The sequence below is a fragment of the Dryas octopetala genome, chromosome 7 (assembly GCF_963921425.1).
Source record: "Dryas octopetala chromosome 7, drDryOcto1.1, whole genome shotgun sequence".
Taxonomy (NCBI): domain Eukaryota; kingdom Viridiplantae; phylum Streptophyta; class Magnoliopsida; order Rosales; family Rosaceae; genus Dryas; species Dryas octopetala.
Genome location: NC_141372.1, coordinates 9,395,942 through 9,412,916, shown reverse-complemented (window position 1 = coordinate 9,412,916; position 16,975 = coordinate 9,395,942). Strand labels below are relative to the sequence as shown.

General features: G+C 31.3%; 1 protein-coding gene across 1 annotated transcript; it reads right to left on the bottom strand.

The window, feature by feature from the left end:
• Positions 1-475: 475 nt before the first annotated feature.
• On the bottom strand, positions 476-3,120 carry TPPB (trehalose-6-phosphate phosphatase). Its single transcript, XM_086249631.1, is given in 13 exon segments — positions 476-645; positions 761-853; positions 948-1,018; positions 1,231-1,300; positions 1,426-1,503; positions 1,597-1,698; positions 1,792-1,848; positions 1,941-2,033; positions 2,157-2,228; positions 2,363-2,406; positions 2,409-2,502; positions 2,608-2,929; positions 3,042-3,120. Coding segments are annotated over 12 exon segments (1,149 nt in total). The 5' UTR covers positions 2,920-2,929; positions 3,042-3,120; the 3' UTR covers positions 476-582.
• Between the last annotated feature and the right edge of the window lie 13,855 nt (positions 3,121-16,975).

Below are 16,975 nucleotides of genomic sequence, written 5' to 3'. Positions count from 1 at the left end.
TGAATCCGTGCCAAAACATCTGAACTTATTTCATACTTGTGATTTACTGACGTGATATTATTGTATGTACTTGTATAATTTTTACCTTTAAAGTCTTGTACGTACTCGGTGAAAATTTAAATGAGAAACCAATAACACTTCTTTCCAGAACTCTTCTACCAAGGTAAATACCAAAACGGGTCGGGAAAGTCTTTCTTCGCTTTTGGTCCTAAATAGTAAATGGGAATTTGAAATTTGTTGGTTGTTCAAAGTGGTTTTTCAGCTTTTAAAATAGAATAAGAAGCAAGTGTACTCACATAGTTTTCATCATAGTTAAACAATGGCCATGCAGCCATGCATATATGGTTGATCGAGTAAACAAATAATAGAGCAAGAGAATGAGATCGATGAGAGATGTTGAGAGAGACTATTTTATATACATTTGCCAAAATTAATAATGGGATCAAGTAGTTCAATAATTAATAATCACTTAACACGAAAAATACATAATTCAAGCTACCCTTGACAAAATTTTAGGGTGGGTTTGATCATCAATTACTTCTTCTGCATGTTTAATTTTCATCCTCTATGAGTACATGCACTCTATTTTCTTTGTTGCAGTGACAATCTTTTCCATTTCACCAAACGCCGCAAAAAGTCCTTAACCTATAGAAAATAATAAACATTAATTATATGTTAAAAATTAAATAAGAGAAAACAAAAATATCAAATAGAATAAATCCCATGTTGGGATCGATATATCAATAATATTTCTAAGTACCTCTGATGGTTCTTGTAAAGAATAAGAAGCATTTGTTTCTTTTGGAACTTTAGAAACTAGAATTCCAAACCCTTGTCCTCTTTCGCGTAGCACCTAAATATTTCAGAAAGGTGGAAATATGTTAAATGAAAAGACATACGAAAAATATTACTTTGACATATATATAGTAAGGGAATGCATTTGATACCTTGAATGCATCCTCATCAGTTCGATCATCTCCAATATAGACTGGGAATACTTCACTAGAATTAGCATATCCTAAAGAGGCACCATAATTCATGATATTTAGAATATTTTACAGTCCAAGATATTATATTATCAAATTGTGAATCAAAACAATTATTAATTAGATGAAATTATTATTTGAATATATGGTCTTAGCCAACAATTTTATAACATAATATACAGGTTATTTTTCAAACAAATTAAGATTACGGTCTTTTAATGAGAGAAATTGACCCAAGACTCACCAAGGGACTCTAGCAAGAATTCAAGAGCTTTGCCCTTGTCCCATTTGATGGTTGGCCTAATCTCCAATACCTGTTTAAACCAACACATACAGTTAGGCAGTTTCTATTGTATATAAACTGTTGCCAACTTGCCATGCAAAAATTCACTGAACTTTTTGGTGTCAAGTTGACCCCATTAAAGATGATGATCAGTACCTTCCTCCCTTGACTCAATCTGAGCTTTGGATACTCATTGAGCACCAATCTAACTTGCTCTGCTAAAGCAGCCCAACTCTGGTAATTAAAAGAAAATTATAAATCAATGACCTAAAACATACTAAAAGGAAAAGAAGAATAAAAAAGAATAGGTGGAATTGAAGTGTTTACTTTCTCATCAACACAACGAAAGTGCACAGACAAGCAAAACTTGTTATTTTCCACCCTTGCACCTGAGATGGATTTTGTTTTTTCCAATAAAATTTTGTTCACCTGTGAAAAGAATTACACAAATTTAGTCCTTCAAATACCACTTTTTCTTCTCTGTTTTTCTTTTTTCCTTAAAGTGAATCTCAGTGAACAAACCTCATCAATCATTGGTACAAATTCACTGGCTGGTTGGAACAGAACTGCTTGGTGACCCTGATCAGTTCAACAAAGAATAAATTAATTACCTAAAATAATAACAAAAAGATAAAGAACTTTTTATTTATTTATTATAGGAGCAAACTCACATTCTTATACTTGTTACTTTTGGATGGTCCTTTAATGTCCATCCCATGGCTGCCTGCATAATAAAGCTCTGCTAATTTTACAAAGCTATAAACCTGCAAATGTATTCCAAAACATAAACAACTTTTTAATAATAATTAATTATATTCATCAAGAAATAGAAAATTCATTGGGAGATTTCTACTTCTACATATGGAAAAAAATAAAAAAAATTGTACCTTGTCTCTACACCTCCCACTAACTATGGCTGTAGGGAAGTATCTAGCAACAGCCCTCACAGCTTTTCTCATCTGAATCAAAATGACCAGAGCAATCAGAAGCTAGAAAAGACTGTGTGAATGATGAGGAGTACACATATACATACACACACATATATATATATACACACGAAGTTGAGGAGGATGAGATGGGACAAAGAAAAAACCTCATTGGACATGAAAGCTCGATCTGGGTCTTCAACAATGGGGAGAGGGTGCCATCGTAGTCAAGAAACATCACAATCTGCTTGCCCTTTGAAGCATTTGTTATCTGCTCGAACATGCTCATAGCTGATGGGTGGTGAAGCTATATATTTCCAACACCAATATTTAAACAAAAAAACTAAATCAATAAAAAGAAATCATATAAAAATTGAGAGTACGAGTAGCAAATTAATTAGGCAATGCTTACATTCCAAGAGTTTTGATCCACAGTTTCAAGAGAGAGAGAGGCAGGGGTGGATTTAACAGCACGAGGTGGAGAAGAAGCTCTGAGTGAGTCAACCCAAGCATTGACTCGGGCAGCTGCCCCTGCCTCTGCAGTCTCAACCTTCAAAAGCTTGATACTCCTGGGAATGGTGAAGTGTCCTCCTCCGGCAGCTTCCTCAATCATGTGTCTTGGGACTGCCGGAGAGAACATGGACTGGTTGGCCATGGCGGCGGCAGAGACGGCAATAGCCACGCCGCCTTTCGTGTCGGAAACAACCACATTTTGGTTGGTCATTTTTTCACCCCTGCATCACACAAATTAATAAAATAAAATAAAAAGAACAAACTTTCACATTCCAACTCCCTGGCATAGAATTACAAGCAAAACCCATTTGAAGAATCGTATTTATTTTATACCTTTTTACTAATTTTGATGGAAAATTTGAAGCAGAGCACAGAGAGACAGAGGAAAGAGAGAGAGAGAGAGAGAGAGAGAGTGTGTGTGATGTTTTGGGGCATGAAACAGAGGAGGAAGGAGGGGTTTAATAGAAGCAAAAACCTGGAAGAAAGTTGAAAATCACACGCGCACAGCCGTACACGCGCACTCACGCACACTCGGGCTCTCTTCTCACAAGTGTTGTGAACTGGGGTGCTAGGGTCGCCTGTCAATTTATAACTGCGATTCACGGCACAAACCGACAAAATACCCACTTTTGTTGTTGCCTGTACATTTCGGCCTCAATATTATAATTGAATAGATGGACCACTATGACCCCCAATGCACCCAGTAATTACATTTTTCAAACCTTGTCAATTGTCATTTCAAAGTAAAATAAAAGAGAAAATTACAGATTTGGTCCACTTATTTTATACCTAGTTCAATTTTGGTCCATAATCTTTTTTAAGTTCTGTTTTGGTCCACTAATTGTTTCATTTGTTCAGTAAAGGTCCAGATTTGTGACTTTAAATCCTTTGGGTTGTGTTTTTTTCAATTATAATTGAACTATAAGTTATATTTCATCATTTCTTAGTCATAAAAACAAATTTGGAGTATTATAATCTAAAAGAATTGAGATTGGGTGAAGTTTGAAAAATTGGCAGTTTCGGGTACCCTACTTTGGGGTCAATTATCTTGAGTTTTAGAACTCCAATTTGAATGATTTTTATATGGTTGTAAAGAAGAAATACATAGTTTTAAAACAAGTATATGTTCGCTGAATTTGGGTGAGATTTGATAGGATAAAAAGCATGCCAAATTTGAGAAAACAAATATGGACCTTTACTGAACAAGTGGAACATTTAGTGGACCAAAACAGAACTTAAAAAAGATTGTGGACCAAAATTGAACTAGGTATAAAATAACTGGACTAAATCTGTAATTTCCTCAAAATAAAATTACTCATTAAATCTTTTTTTCCAAAGAAATTCACAATAGTACCAATATATATCACAACATTGACAAAAATCCAATTGATATAGTACTTGTTTCGACATCTATTGCTCAACCCTCTCCCGCTGTATATGCAATAATCTTTTATACGATGTTGTTCCTTTATTTTGTTTGATCCAACCTTGAAATTAAGTTTAAATAGACAATAATGCTAGGAAATTTGAATTCCAATGTAAATGTTTTACTTGTTGTGAAATGAATGAGCATTAAAGTGGGTCATGTATGAATCAATGAAACATTGATATATCATTTAGGATGTAAATTTGTGATAATTTAAGATTCCTACCGGTGCTTTTAACAAAATTATTTTACAAAGAATCTATCGAATTACTCTCGGAGTATACACAATTCATTTTCTTCTTAGCCCTAATATTAGGTGATTCCCCAACACAATTGCAAAAATTAGTAAGGGAATAGTAGCAAGAATAATAGCTTTAATTGGATTTGTTTCTTTGAGAAAAAACAATTTCAATGGTTCCAAATTTACCAACTAAGAACAAGAATTTTTTTAGGCAGCTTAATATCCTTCTTAGTTTGTCTCTTGCTTTGTTTCCATATATATATATTCTACTAAAAAAAAAAAAGAAAAAAAAAAAGGAAAAATCTCAATTTGAATCAAAAGGAGAAGGGCATCGAAGGGGGTAGATTATGACATTGAGTTTTGTCTTGAGAAATGTTTATGTGTTTGATGTAAACATTCATTTTCTTGACTGCACAAGGAGCAAGTGGGATCTTTTTAGAATTACTTATATTTACACCCTTTGAGGTTTATTGTCTTTTTACATATACCCCTTAGAGTTTCAAAAATTACATATACACTCCTTGAGGTTTCAAAACTATTGCATATAACCCCCTACAAGAGAAAAAAATAAATAAATAAAAAATAAAATATTTGTATTGAGGTTGGACCTTACACCTTGAGTAATATTATTAGGCTATTTCACCCCTTAGCATGCATTTTTGCATAATTTTTCATCATTTTTCATCTCATTATAGGGAGTTATATGCAACAGTTTTGAAACCTCAAGGGGTGTATGTGTAATTGTTGAAACCTCAAGGTGTGTATGTGAAAAAACGATAAATCTCAGGGGGTGTAAGTGTAATTAACTCGATCTTTTTAATTACTCTGCAGAATTACCAATTCTATTTTTAACCAACCAAAAACTAGGGAAGTTCAGCTAAAGTCCCTTGGCAAATGTTCCTTACGTTATTGCATAATTTGCATCCAATTAAGTACTTAATTGTTTATAGAAAATTTCCTATCAGAAGCAAAACCCCAAATAAGCTCATCTTCTGATTCCGGACAAGTGCTATCCAAAAGAAAAAAGTTCCAAAAGAAATACGTGTAATATTAGAATCATACTGATCGAATGCATAGCATATATGGTGTATATGTATGCATATATAATATGTACAAGGCAATGGTCCCATTATACAAAATTTTACTTGTCCATGCCTCAATCTCTTTGAAATTTTTTCCCGAGTAACCTGTCTCCACTTTAACTCTCTTCTCAGGTGCAATTTGCACGTAAAAAAATAGATATATAAACAATATAGGTGTAGCTTCACTCAAGAAATAATTACTAAATTGTGATATTATGTCTCTTATAGAATTAAGGCTATGATATATACCATGTTAGATAACCACTAAATTTTAAAAATTTAAACCAATAATGGATATCAAATTAATAGAGGCAATACTTTTACTCGCCCTCGTATGGATCCACAATGTGAATCATATAATATATTCATTCATATATATTATTACTTTGAGTTATTTATACTTACACCCACTGAAATTTATCGTTTTTTCACATAAAATTCCATGAGGTTTCAAAAATTACACATGAGGTTTCAAAACTATTGCAAGATAAAACAATAAATAAAAAAATAAACAAATAAGATATTTGTATTGAGGTTGACCTTATACCTTGAGTAATCTTACTAGATCATTTCACCCCTTAGTAAGCCTTTTTGCATACTTTCTCGATCATCATTATTCGTCTCACTGTAAGGGGTTATATGCAACAATTTTGAAACCTGAGGGGGTATATGTGTAATTTTTGAAACTTCAAGAGGTGTATGTGAAAAAACGATAAACTTCAAAAGATGTAAGTGTAAATAACTCTTATTACTTTATACATGGTTTTGATGAAGTACAGGGTGACGGGTCCACTATGTGGAGAGACTTGAGTGAACTTTTGAGCGATGGATGCAAAAAAAGGACATATATAGTTCCAGCACTATCTTGGAGCACTTATCAGAAAATGGAGAAGGACCACTTGAAGTCTAGCTAGTACTCCCCATGTTTGATTGTTAAGTTTGAACTATACAAATCTAAGGACAATAAGAAAGAATGATGCTTCTTGCAAGCAAAAAAATAAAAAAGCTTAAATCATGCAAAAACACAGTATACATTGCACTTGATTTTGTAATATATGACCTGTGCAAGAGTTATTGTCCTAAAAAAGCCAAGATGACAAATTTCTCTCTCTACTTATAGCATATTAGTAATGCAATGATATGTGCAAGTCAGTTTTAAGATGTGACTCATGTTTCTAAACGTGATAGTAATTAAAATGTTACATGTTACGTATATATATAGTAAAAAATCGGACAATAAAAATTATGAAGAAAATTATGGTTCACGATTGTCAAATAGCCAGGGCATGGAAGCCTCTGACAGTGCAATACTAATATAATTAGAGCATCCAACCCAAAATTAATTGGCAATGGGTGGAGAGGCCCAAGACTTATAAGCACATATATTAAGCTTTAGTTTTCCGATGTGGAACATTGCTCTACATTACTCTCAACAAATACATTGTGCTCTTAAATTGTTACAAAAATACCTATATTTCTATTTTTTTTTTTTATAGAGCTAATTAGAGATACACTCATACACCCATTTCTAAGGCTTAATTTGATATTACTTCATCCTTTTGATATACACCCATTTTTGAATTTGCTACATAGGATTTTCTATTTTTCTATAGAAAATTCATTTTGTGATTTTCACTTTTACCCTTTGAGTTGAAAATAGGTATATTTTAAGTTTGACAATTAATGTCTTATTTCAAGGTATTGTCATTTAAAAATTTTATAATTAAGTGTCATTAATTTCTGAAGTTGAATATTATAACTAACGTTAATTCAAAGATTAAGAAAAAACATCATTTACATTTTTCAAACATCATTAAGCTTTCATCATCACATATTCACTAGGTAAGTAACGTATTATTTTGCTTTGGTGGTGTTTGTGGTTTCTTCGATTTTCTTTTTCTTTTATTGTCTTCTTATTTGATCTTCCTTTTCTTTGATTTTTCTTCATCATCAATCTTCGATCTTCTTCTTCTTTCTCCCATCTTTTTCTTTGATCTTTTTTTCAACTCCAAGCCCTCTATGATTGTTGTTTTAGTTTTCTTCCACATTTTTCTACCTGAGTAAGAGGTAATGAAACCATTGGTATATATACCTCAAAAGGAGGTTGAATTTGGGGGGATATGTATCTAGCTTCTTCTTGACCTGAGTAATAAGTATCTTCTTCTTGACCTGAGTGATAGGTATCTTCTTTTTTTTCTTCTTTTGTTTTATGTACCTGAGTCCAAGGTATTGATATTTGTATTTATATATCTTAGTGCTATATTTGTATTGTGATGGATTTGTTATATTTTTATTAGATTTTTTTTTAACCCAAAGTGGAGGCTTACTATGTTCATTTTTTTTAATCTATATTATATGTATATTGGGTGTTTAGGACCCGTTTGACACTGCTTCTTAGAAGCACTTTTATTTAGTAGCGCTTTTATCATAAGCACTTATGTTAAGAAGCGCACATATAAATTTTTATAAAACTTCTAAGTTGTTCATACAAAAGCACTTGAAAGTGCTTCTTGAAGAAGCACCTGACAGGTGCTTCTCAAAAAACCTATTAAAAGCGCTTTTATAACTCAGAAGAACTTCTATTTATTTTTACCAAACGCTATTAAAAGCGCTTTTACTAATTTGCAAGCGCTTTTGATAATTCTAAAAGCAGTGTCAAACAAACCCTTAATGTTTTTTGTATTTAAGTGTTTATCTGTTGATGTGAATTGGTAACAAATGTTTTTTTAATTGGATGCATGAATCATGATCATCAATACAAACATTCAAAATTAGGAGTAATAAATGACTCAAATTATGGATCTTTAAATATTGCTTTTATTAGAGCAATGACATCTTTTGTAAATATCCACAAATTCATGCCTAAACCATTATCTGGCGTGGAAAAAAAACCGCACACACATTTATTTACCTATTGCGCCTACTCTAAAATGGAGTATTGAAAATGGAAGTATATATATCTAAAGGACCCTTTTTTATAACTAAATTAATGTATGTTTCAAATATAATAATGTAATGTATTTTAACTTTCTCTACTCTTTAGCTAGTTGAAATTTCCTTCGCACATTATCATATAACTAAAAAAACCCTTAACATGTGGCACTTTCAAAAAACACAAAAAACAAAAAAGGAAAACCTAAGCAGAAATATTCAAAGAACCAAATTAAAACATGGACATCCTGCCTCCAAACAGTAAATTAGGTCAGGCGACAAAAGAATAAACAATAATATGTCAGAAACCCGTTGAAACATTAGTATTTAAAGTACCAAGGAAATTAAGGTTGAGATTTGAAACTTGGAAAACAAGAAAGACCTGTCTCTAAAACTAAAAGCATGTGGGTAGATTACACCTGTGATCAAACATATTCATATATATGGTAGCTCAGGCATGCATGAGCCGAAAGCATAAATTCTTCTACTAATAAGAACTTTCGCATCATGCCAACTTGTAATTAAATAATATTGGTGCATATATAATTGTTAGTGAAACTAGCAGCTCCAAACCTAACCTACATTCATATATTCCTGCGTTCCTAGTTTGATTTCAAAACCAGCAGCGTACTTTCGATTCTTTTGTCTCCTACCTTGTCTGCATATATAAGAGATCGAGCCTTTTCAAATTTCATTGGCCGGCCTTATTTTCCATATATAAATATATTTCATGTTGTCTGCAAATGAAATCCGACCGTGATTTTTTTTTTTTTTTCAGTTCTTAATTAACCATTTATTAATTTAATATATGAAATGGGACGGTGTACATTTTCATAAAGAAAAAAGCAGTCTCATTAATAAATTATAAGATCAAGGTCGACATTGTTGAATTTATCAGTCAATCCAAAATTAAAAGAGTGATATACAATACATACACACACACACACACACTTAGCACTTTCCTTTTTGAAAGTTGAGCTAGCCTTTTGTCTTTGGCCTGAAAGCTTTGACAATTAGAACTTCTGTTTCCTTTTTCTTCGATCTCTGATTACATATGTTGTTGGAACTTGGAAAATGTATATGTCTCAACGAGGAAGGATGATGTAAGTTTCCTAACAATTCTACTGCTATATACATTGTTCGATCTTTTAATAAATATCTTATTGTGCTAACTTAATTACTTAAACCAATTATATATTTTAATATAAGTTAACTTGTTCCTACGTTTTGACCATCAAAGAATATTATTTGCATGGTGACCTGAAAATGCCTACGACATGGACTAATTAACGTCGCAATAATATAATAAGAAATTAACCAACCTAATTAAATTGAATATTCTTAATTTAAATAAAACGATAGTATAGGTACCATAAAAGTTTTTCGGAATTTTAGACTGCTGTGAAGATGATATATTAGTATTGTTGAAAATATGAATAAATGAGACTTAAGTTTTTTTTTTTTTTTGGCCAATGAGACTTAAGTTTTAACTGATCGAGATCATATATAAACAAATAAAACATTGTCATATTAGTTGGTATTCAAAATTTAGAGTTTCTTTTGATATATTAATAATGTTGAGAGTATGTGCATGTATCGACCAGATATTCCACATGAAAAAATATAACATCTTAAATTAGTATACGGGTTCTTTGGGTATCTTTTTCTTACAAATTGGTTTTGCAAGTGAGAGTTATGTGCATGCATGTGTTCATATATACCGGCCAATATCCCATATTCCCATATTGAGAATGTTTAGTTAAAAAAGCACAAGATTATTCGTGGTATTATAGAATCAATCAACCTTGAACCTTCCTAGTCATTTACGATTATTAATTATTTTGCAACACAAAAGAGAGAAAGGATCTCTTAAAATTAAATATTGGCCAGTAGCAAGCTAGCTAGCCAGCCAGGTCTTTCTGATTCTTTCTACGAATTTGCTTGCATGGCCATTGTTTATAGTCAAAGTCGGTGGCAGAGATGCTTTGAAATTTGAAGCCGAACGTGATTGATCGAGAAGTATAGCAAAATTTTAGGTACGTACGTAGCCAAAGATGGTCAAAAAGACAAGGAGTTAGGCAAGCAAATTAAGGAAGATTAAAGACATCAAAACCTTTGAATTTGGCCCTTCAAAAAGGAATAACTTTTTGGTTATAAGAAAGTCTCTTCATCACCACATTCATATATATTAAAGTTTGGCTCTAATTAATAACTTACTTAATTCTCTTTTTTTCTCAAAGAACAATGTTACTTAGTCCAATATATTTACCAATTTATGTGGCATGCTGATTCGACTAACACATTTAAAAAATTAAGAAAATAAGAAGAAAAAGAAATGTATGTTGAACTTTATCAAAAATCAGCTCATTTCATATCCGAATTTTTTTCTAGGAACGAAACTACGGATATAGGTGTTGACATTAAAAATTTTGTCACCTCTAAGCAATTAGGACATGTTCATTGCTTAGATCTTAGATTTTAATTCTCAGATTTTGGACTAATATCTAATATCTAAACTCTAATGGTGATTCAAATTTCTACACTATAAAATAATCAACTCTAAAATTAGATAAAAATTAAAGAAAAAAAGTTGTATATAGAAATTGTCAGGAAAAAAAAAAAGTTAATAAAAGCATTGGATCGACTAAACAGCATTATCCTCTGTAATTAATATTCTTGCGCTTGTTTTCTGATTTCCCAAGGAGTAATAATGAGAGATCGAGGAATATATATATAATCCTAATCCTAATTATTCCAACCCCAGTTGCGATGTTCCAGGAGATCTAGATTCTCACATTATTGACATTAGTTGTAGATTTTAGTATCCATCAGTGACCAGATCGATCGAGCATGTAAAGTACAAAACCATTTGATACTTTATAGTGCAATCTACGTGCCATATCTTCACATATATAAACGTGTGTGTTTTAGGCTTAGTCCATGAAAATATTATAATTTTATTAGAACGAAGGAATAATGGAATATGCAAATCTTGATAATATATATAATTAATTACTAGAATATTATTATTCCAATTCCATCACTCACATTCCCCTGGATTTTAGTTCTTTTGGTAGCTTTATTGTGGGATGAGAACCTTCTTTTTGGTACGCTTGCTTCTCTTTTCTTTTTTTATTAAATTTTTTGGGTGAATTACATTTTCAACCTTTGTTTAAGTTAAATTTCACTTTGATCTCTGGCACTACAATTATTGCAATATCAACCCAAATATTTAGACTTCGTTTCAATGTTTAGCGTTTGCCAAATTTACTCGTTATCTCTAATGATTTTTGTGTACCCACGCATCTCACTTTACACATTGTATAACAATGTTAAAACATTGATACCATTAGTTACAATGATTGAAACGTTAGGACCAAAATGAAATTTTGCCTAATAGTATTATAGGATGCAAATTGCGATGAAGCTTAAATTTTTAAGACAACAAAAGTTTTTGTCCTTTTTCTTTTGAAATGTTTTGGCTAAAATATTCCCATCTTTCGCATGGGACTCACTTGTGGCAATGAAAGAAAATTCCACTCAAATACAAAAAATAAAAATAAGAAGGTAATATAAAAAGGAAAGAAGTTCCATAAGTTCCCCTTTACCACTTGGTCACTTGTCCAAGTTATTATCTTTTGTAGTGTCCCACATGTTTTTATGTTACTTTACTCAGAATATAAATAAAAACTTCAACCACTTTCATGTTAATTAGCAAATTTCCATTCGGAATTCTGGTCAAAACTACAAATCCCCAATGGCAAGAAGTTGAACTATGAGCGAGTAGGGAAGGTCAAAGACTCAAAGTCTCACACAAGCTTCTCTCATGTTGGTCTGACTTCAAACCACAAATGGTGGTGTTCTATATAATTTATTAAGGAAAAAAAGTCACGTACACTGATGTACACACAATGCACACTTTTATAAATAGTTTAAGAAAAAAGTTAAAAATAACTTTCTTAACTGTATCAAAATTATTGACTCGAAAACCCCACAAAATTATTTTTTTTAATATTAAGCCCAAAGAGTATATTTATAAAAAAAAAAAAAATAAGAGTGATGGAGAGATACATTTAAATAAGAAAAACCAGTTACAAAATAGTTCATTTTCTATAAATTAGGCAACCTGGTCTACTTTTTATTTCGGCAATGTCATTTTCACATAGTAATATTCATGTAACTATGTAACATATGAGTTAAAGATAGTTAATTAATTACGTTAATATGACAGTTTAATTATACACATAACTTTTGTATTATATGCTACTTGAGTTTTTGAATATTGATTACATACTACCACAATACATTAATACACACAAGTTTTTATAAAAAAAAAAAAAAAAAAAAACAAATTTTCTTAAATTTTATATATGTCACAATAATATCAAAAAGTATCTTTTTTTTTTTTTTGCCAAGAATATCACAAAGTATCAGTAACACCAAAGTCGTCAACAACAACAAAATTTGCTTAAAAGTGAACCGGAAAAATTAAACAACTACCTGCATATATGGGTCAGAAAAAAATTATTGGGTTCTTTTATCAATATAAAATCTATAAGGAGTGTTTAATATCTAATATTGTTCCATCATTTTGAACCATATGATTGTGAATAATTACCTTTGGATTCGAATAAAAAATTACATTTAATTTTAGGTCTTAGCAATTCTTATGAGCACTATTTTTGTTTTGTTTTGACAAGGCTTATGAGCATTGTTAATTATTAAAAAATTTGTTCGCTAACATGTTTTGGAGTTCTTATGTAGGAAACGCTTTTACTTAGTAACGCTTCTAGTAGAAGCATTTTTGTTAGAAAGACATATAAATTTTTTTTAAAAAAATCTAAGTGCTTTTTGTGAATGTACTTGGAAGTGCTTCCTGAAGAAGCACATGATAGGTGCTTCCTTAAGAAACGCTTCCAAGTGTTTTTATATATAACCGAAAAGCGATTTTGACTATTTGAAAGCGTTTTTTAGGCTTCTAAAAGCACTATCATATCTCCCTTTTTTTTGGGTAAAATTATATGGTTGTATCTCATTTATTTAAATCAATATATGCTGAATTTAAACTCATTTATTTAAAAAAATCTTTATTTTTAGAGTTCTTTATTAATAAGCCACAACATACAACCTTTTAGTCATAAACCCAAACTTATAATCTATTTATTTTTAAGCTACAAAAAAATATTTATAAGCCACAATTCAAAAAAAAATCAAGTATAAAGCATTCAATACTATTCAAACTCAAGTATTCCCAAGTTAGGTATTCAAGCATACCCAAGTTTTAGTTTAATCTTTTTTAAATTCTTTTGAGAGTTTAAGATTTATGGTATAGTTTTTAGAATTTAGGGCTAAAGCCCTAAAACCCTAAATATAAAGTCATAAAACCTAAGCTCTAAATGCTTAAACTTTAAAACAATATTACATCATTCAACAAAGTGTAATTCTACGAAATTATAAAGTGTAATTCTAAAAGAGTTACATTCTGCATTATAACAAAATAAATATTACATAACAAAATAAAGTGTAACTCTGTGAAGATTACATACGGCGTCAGAAAAAAAGTATAGTTTTAAGCCACTTCTTATGGCTTAAAAATAAATAAATCGTTTACATGAGTTTATGAGTGAAACTTACAATTTTTTGTGATTTTTTGTTAATTTACTTTTATTTTTAACAGGTTAAATATTTATATATATATACAAACACATCAATTAGTTAGTGAATAAATTAAACGGATCCTAATATTATTGGATGCTATTGCTAGCTTATGGCTTATATACTTGATCTTGTGAGTCAAAGATTCTTTAATTGAAAATAATTAATTACGTGTTGTGGTATCTTTGTAGATAAAGTCATGGCAAACTTCGTAGGCCGGTGATCAGGACAAAATCTCAATTGACAAGCAATGAATCTGTAGCAACGAAAGCCATAGGCATTAAAAGGTGCAATGATTTACCAAACCAAGTAGTTGTATTTTTTTTCCTTCACATTGATATGCAGAATACTTATAAACTCATGGCCGTCCCTTGTTAGATATATTTGTCATTTAAGCGTTGTCATTAATTTGAACACTAATCCCTTATATAATATACGGCGTCCACACCAAAAAAAGCTCTTATATATGAATGAGATGGCATCACACAATGTGGATTGATTGAGTTGATTAATCACGATGCATCAAATCATAAGTTGCATCAAAATGGCACACCTGCTCCCTTGAAAAAGTTAGAAAGTACATCAAGCGTGCATATATTTGATCACATTAATCAGTTGCTAACTCACAGCTAGAAAGCACTCACAGCTAGTGCTAAGTTGCTAACTCACCATAGTGCTAGTACTGACCATTAACATGCACCAACGCCTCAAAATTTTGTCATATTAACACCAATACCTCAAAATTTTGTCATATTAACACCAATGCTTAACGTTTCAGTTTAGACTCTAGTCCGATGCAAACACCAAGTAGCTCTTCTGAAAATCCCATCATCAAGCCTCAATATATAGTAAATGTTTAAATCTATAGAAATTGTTTAACTCCATAACGTAACATATCGTATAGTATCATCAAATACAATGTGATAAGTAAACATTTTAATGATCATATAAATGATAGAAATGAATATTATATATGTAAACATTCACGATAAATATAGTATTTACCTTTGCATGCATTAAAGATTAAGAATTTAGTAATTTTGTATTTAGAGAAGAGATGGATATGTGTAATTAATTAGCACCTTTTTACATTTAATTAAGTATAACTATAGCACTTTTTTGAAATATTAGTGTACAAGTCCGGGAAACTCTATCAACATGTAATCTTTTAAGCACAGTTCGCCATAGATGGTATGCAAATTTCATTATACTTTGCTCACTTTTGAATGATTAATGATGACCAAGCGATATTTGTTTTCTCTTTTTTTTTTTTCTTTTACGACCTTTCAACTGTACTATTCAACAATTTCGTGCGATATTTGTGTCTCTATTATTTTTTATAATTAAACCCCTCCTCCTTTCCACCAAAATGGGAACAAAATAAAATAAAAAAAATTTAGAAAAAAAAAATGATAATTATTGTAGCCATCTAATGCTTCTGGCACCCTGAATCCTCTCAGACAATCTAACCAAAAATAGAAGGGTTTATTTCATATATAGTACATAAACTTTGACCCTTGTCTTAATGTGGTATCTAAACTTTTATTTGTCCCAATTGAGAGTACCTAAACTTTTATTTTGTGTCTAATAGGTACCAAAATGAATTTTTGTTAAAATTGTCAATAAAAATTAGGGACAATATAGTCAAAGTATATTTTAATTATTTTCTTTATATGTTTAAAATTATTAAAAAAAACACACAACAAACAAAAAAAATTTTAAAATATAAATTTTTTGAAGTGACTATATTGCCCCTAACTTTTGTTGATAATTTTAACAGAAATTCATTTTGGTACCTATTAGACACAAAATAAAAGTTTAGGTACTCAATTGAGACAAATAAAAGTTTAGGTACCACATTAAAACAATAGTCAAAGTTCAGATACTAAATATGAAAAAAAACCCAAAATAGAAAGGGCAATCCAATCACAGCACATATATTGGGCAAAGAGCCAACTGAAAAAACTGCCACAACAAAGAAACCCAAGGCCTTTTCGATGGGCCTCCACTAGGAAGGAAAAACCAGACGCTGCCGGATATGTAATGGGCCCACACACACCCCTCCTTTTCTTTTCTATGATGTGACATATGTAAGGCTGGCCTGGAAATGATTCATCAGGGCCCACAAAGGATGCTGTAGTGCTAAGCCCACTAATATCCCACCACACCCACCGAGCTCTAATTTTTCTCTACCCCCAGTCCCCCCCCCCCACCAAAGCACCTGTATGTGATATCTGGATATCCTCTCCCCTTTCTTTTCTTGATTTTTATGGATTTTAATATTTTGTAGAGTGGGGCATTAAGAACTAAGCTGCAGTGATAGATCAAAAGCTGAGTGTTGTTGTGTATGTGATTTTGGAGAGCATATATTTAGTGGGTAGTTGGGTAGTTTAATTTGGAGACTAGCTGACTAAGGTGGTGGTTTACATGTGTATATATGTCCAGGTTCTCTTGTGTTGCGCGCAGTGTGTGCAATGTATGGGACATTTATTGGGACTCATTTGGATTCTCATTCACACCCATTTTCTTTAGTCTCGATCTCCATGCTTCTATCTTCCATTAACAAATAGGAGAAAGTTTGAGCAGTATTGGTAGTATTCATTGCACTCCTAGGCATTAAATTGATTGTGTGAGAGGGTTTGGTTTCAACCAAGTTTTTTCTTTCTTATACTCTTTTTTGTAAGCTTGATATATATACATTGTTGACACTTATTTTCTTATAACTTCAATTTTTGGAATGCAACTAGTAATTCTCTAATATGGTATTAGAGCTTTGTTTGCATGAAATTATGGATTCGAAACCTCTAATCCTCATGCATAAGAAGCGGCTACACGTGAAAGAGAGTGTAAGAAGCTTAACATTGTTGACCTATTTCCTAACATTTTAAACATTTAGGAGTAGTGGTTGTCTAACACTTTTGTCATTATCTTA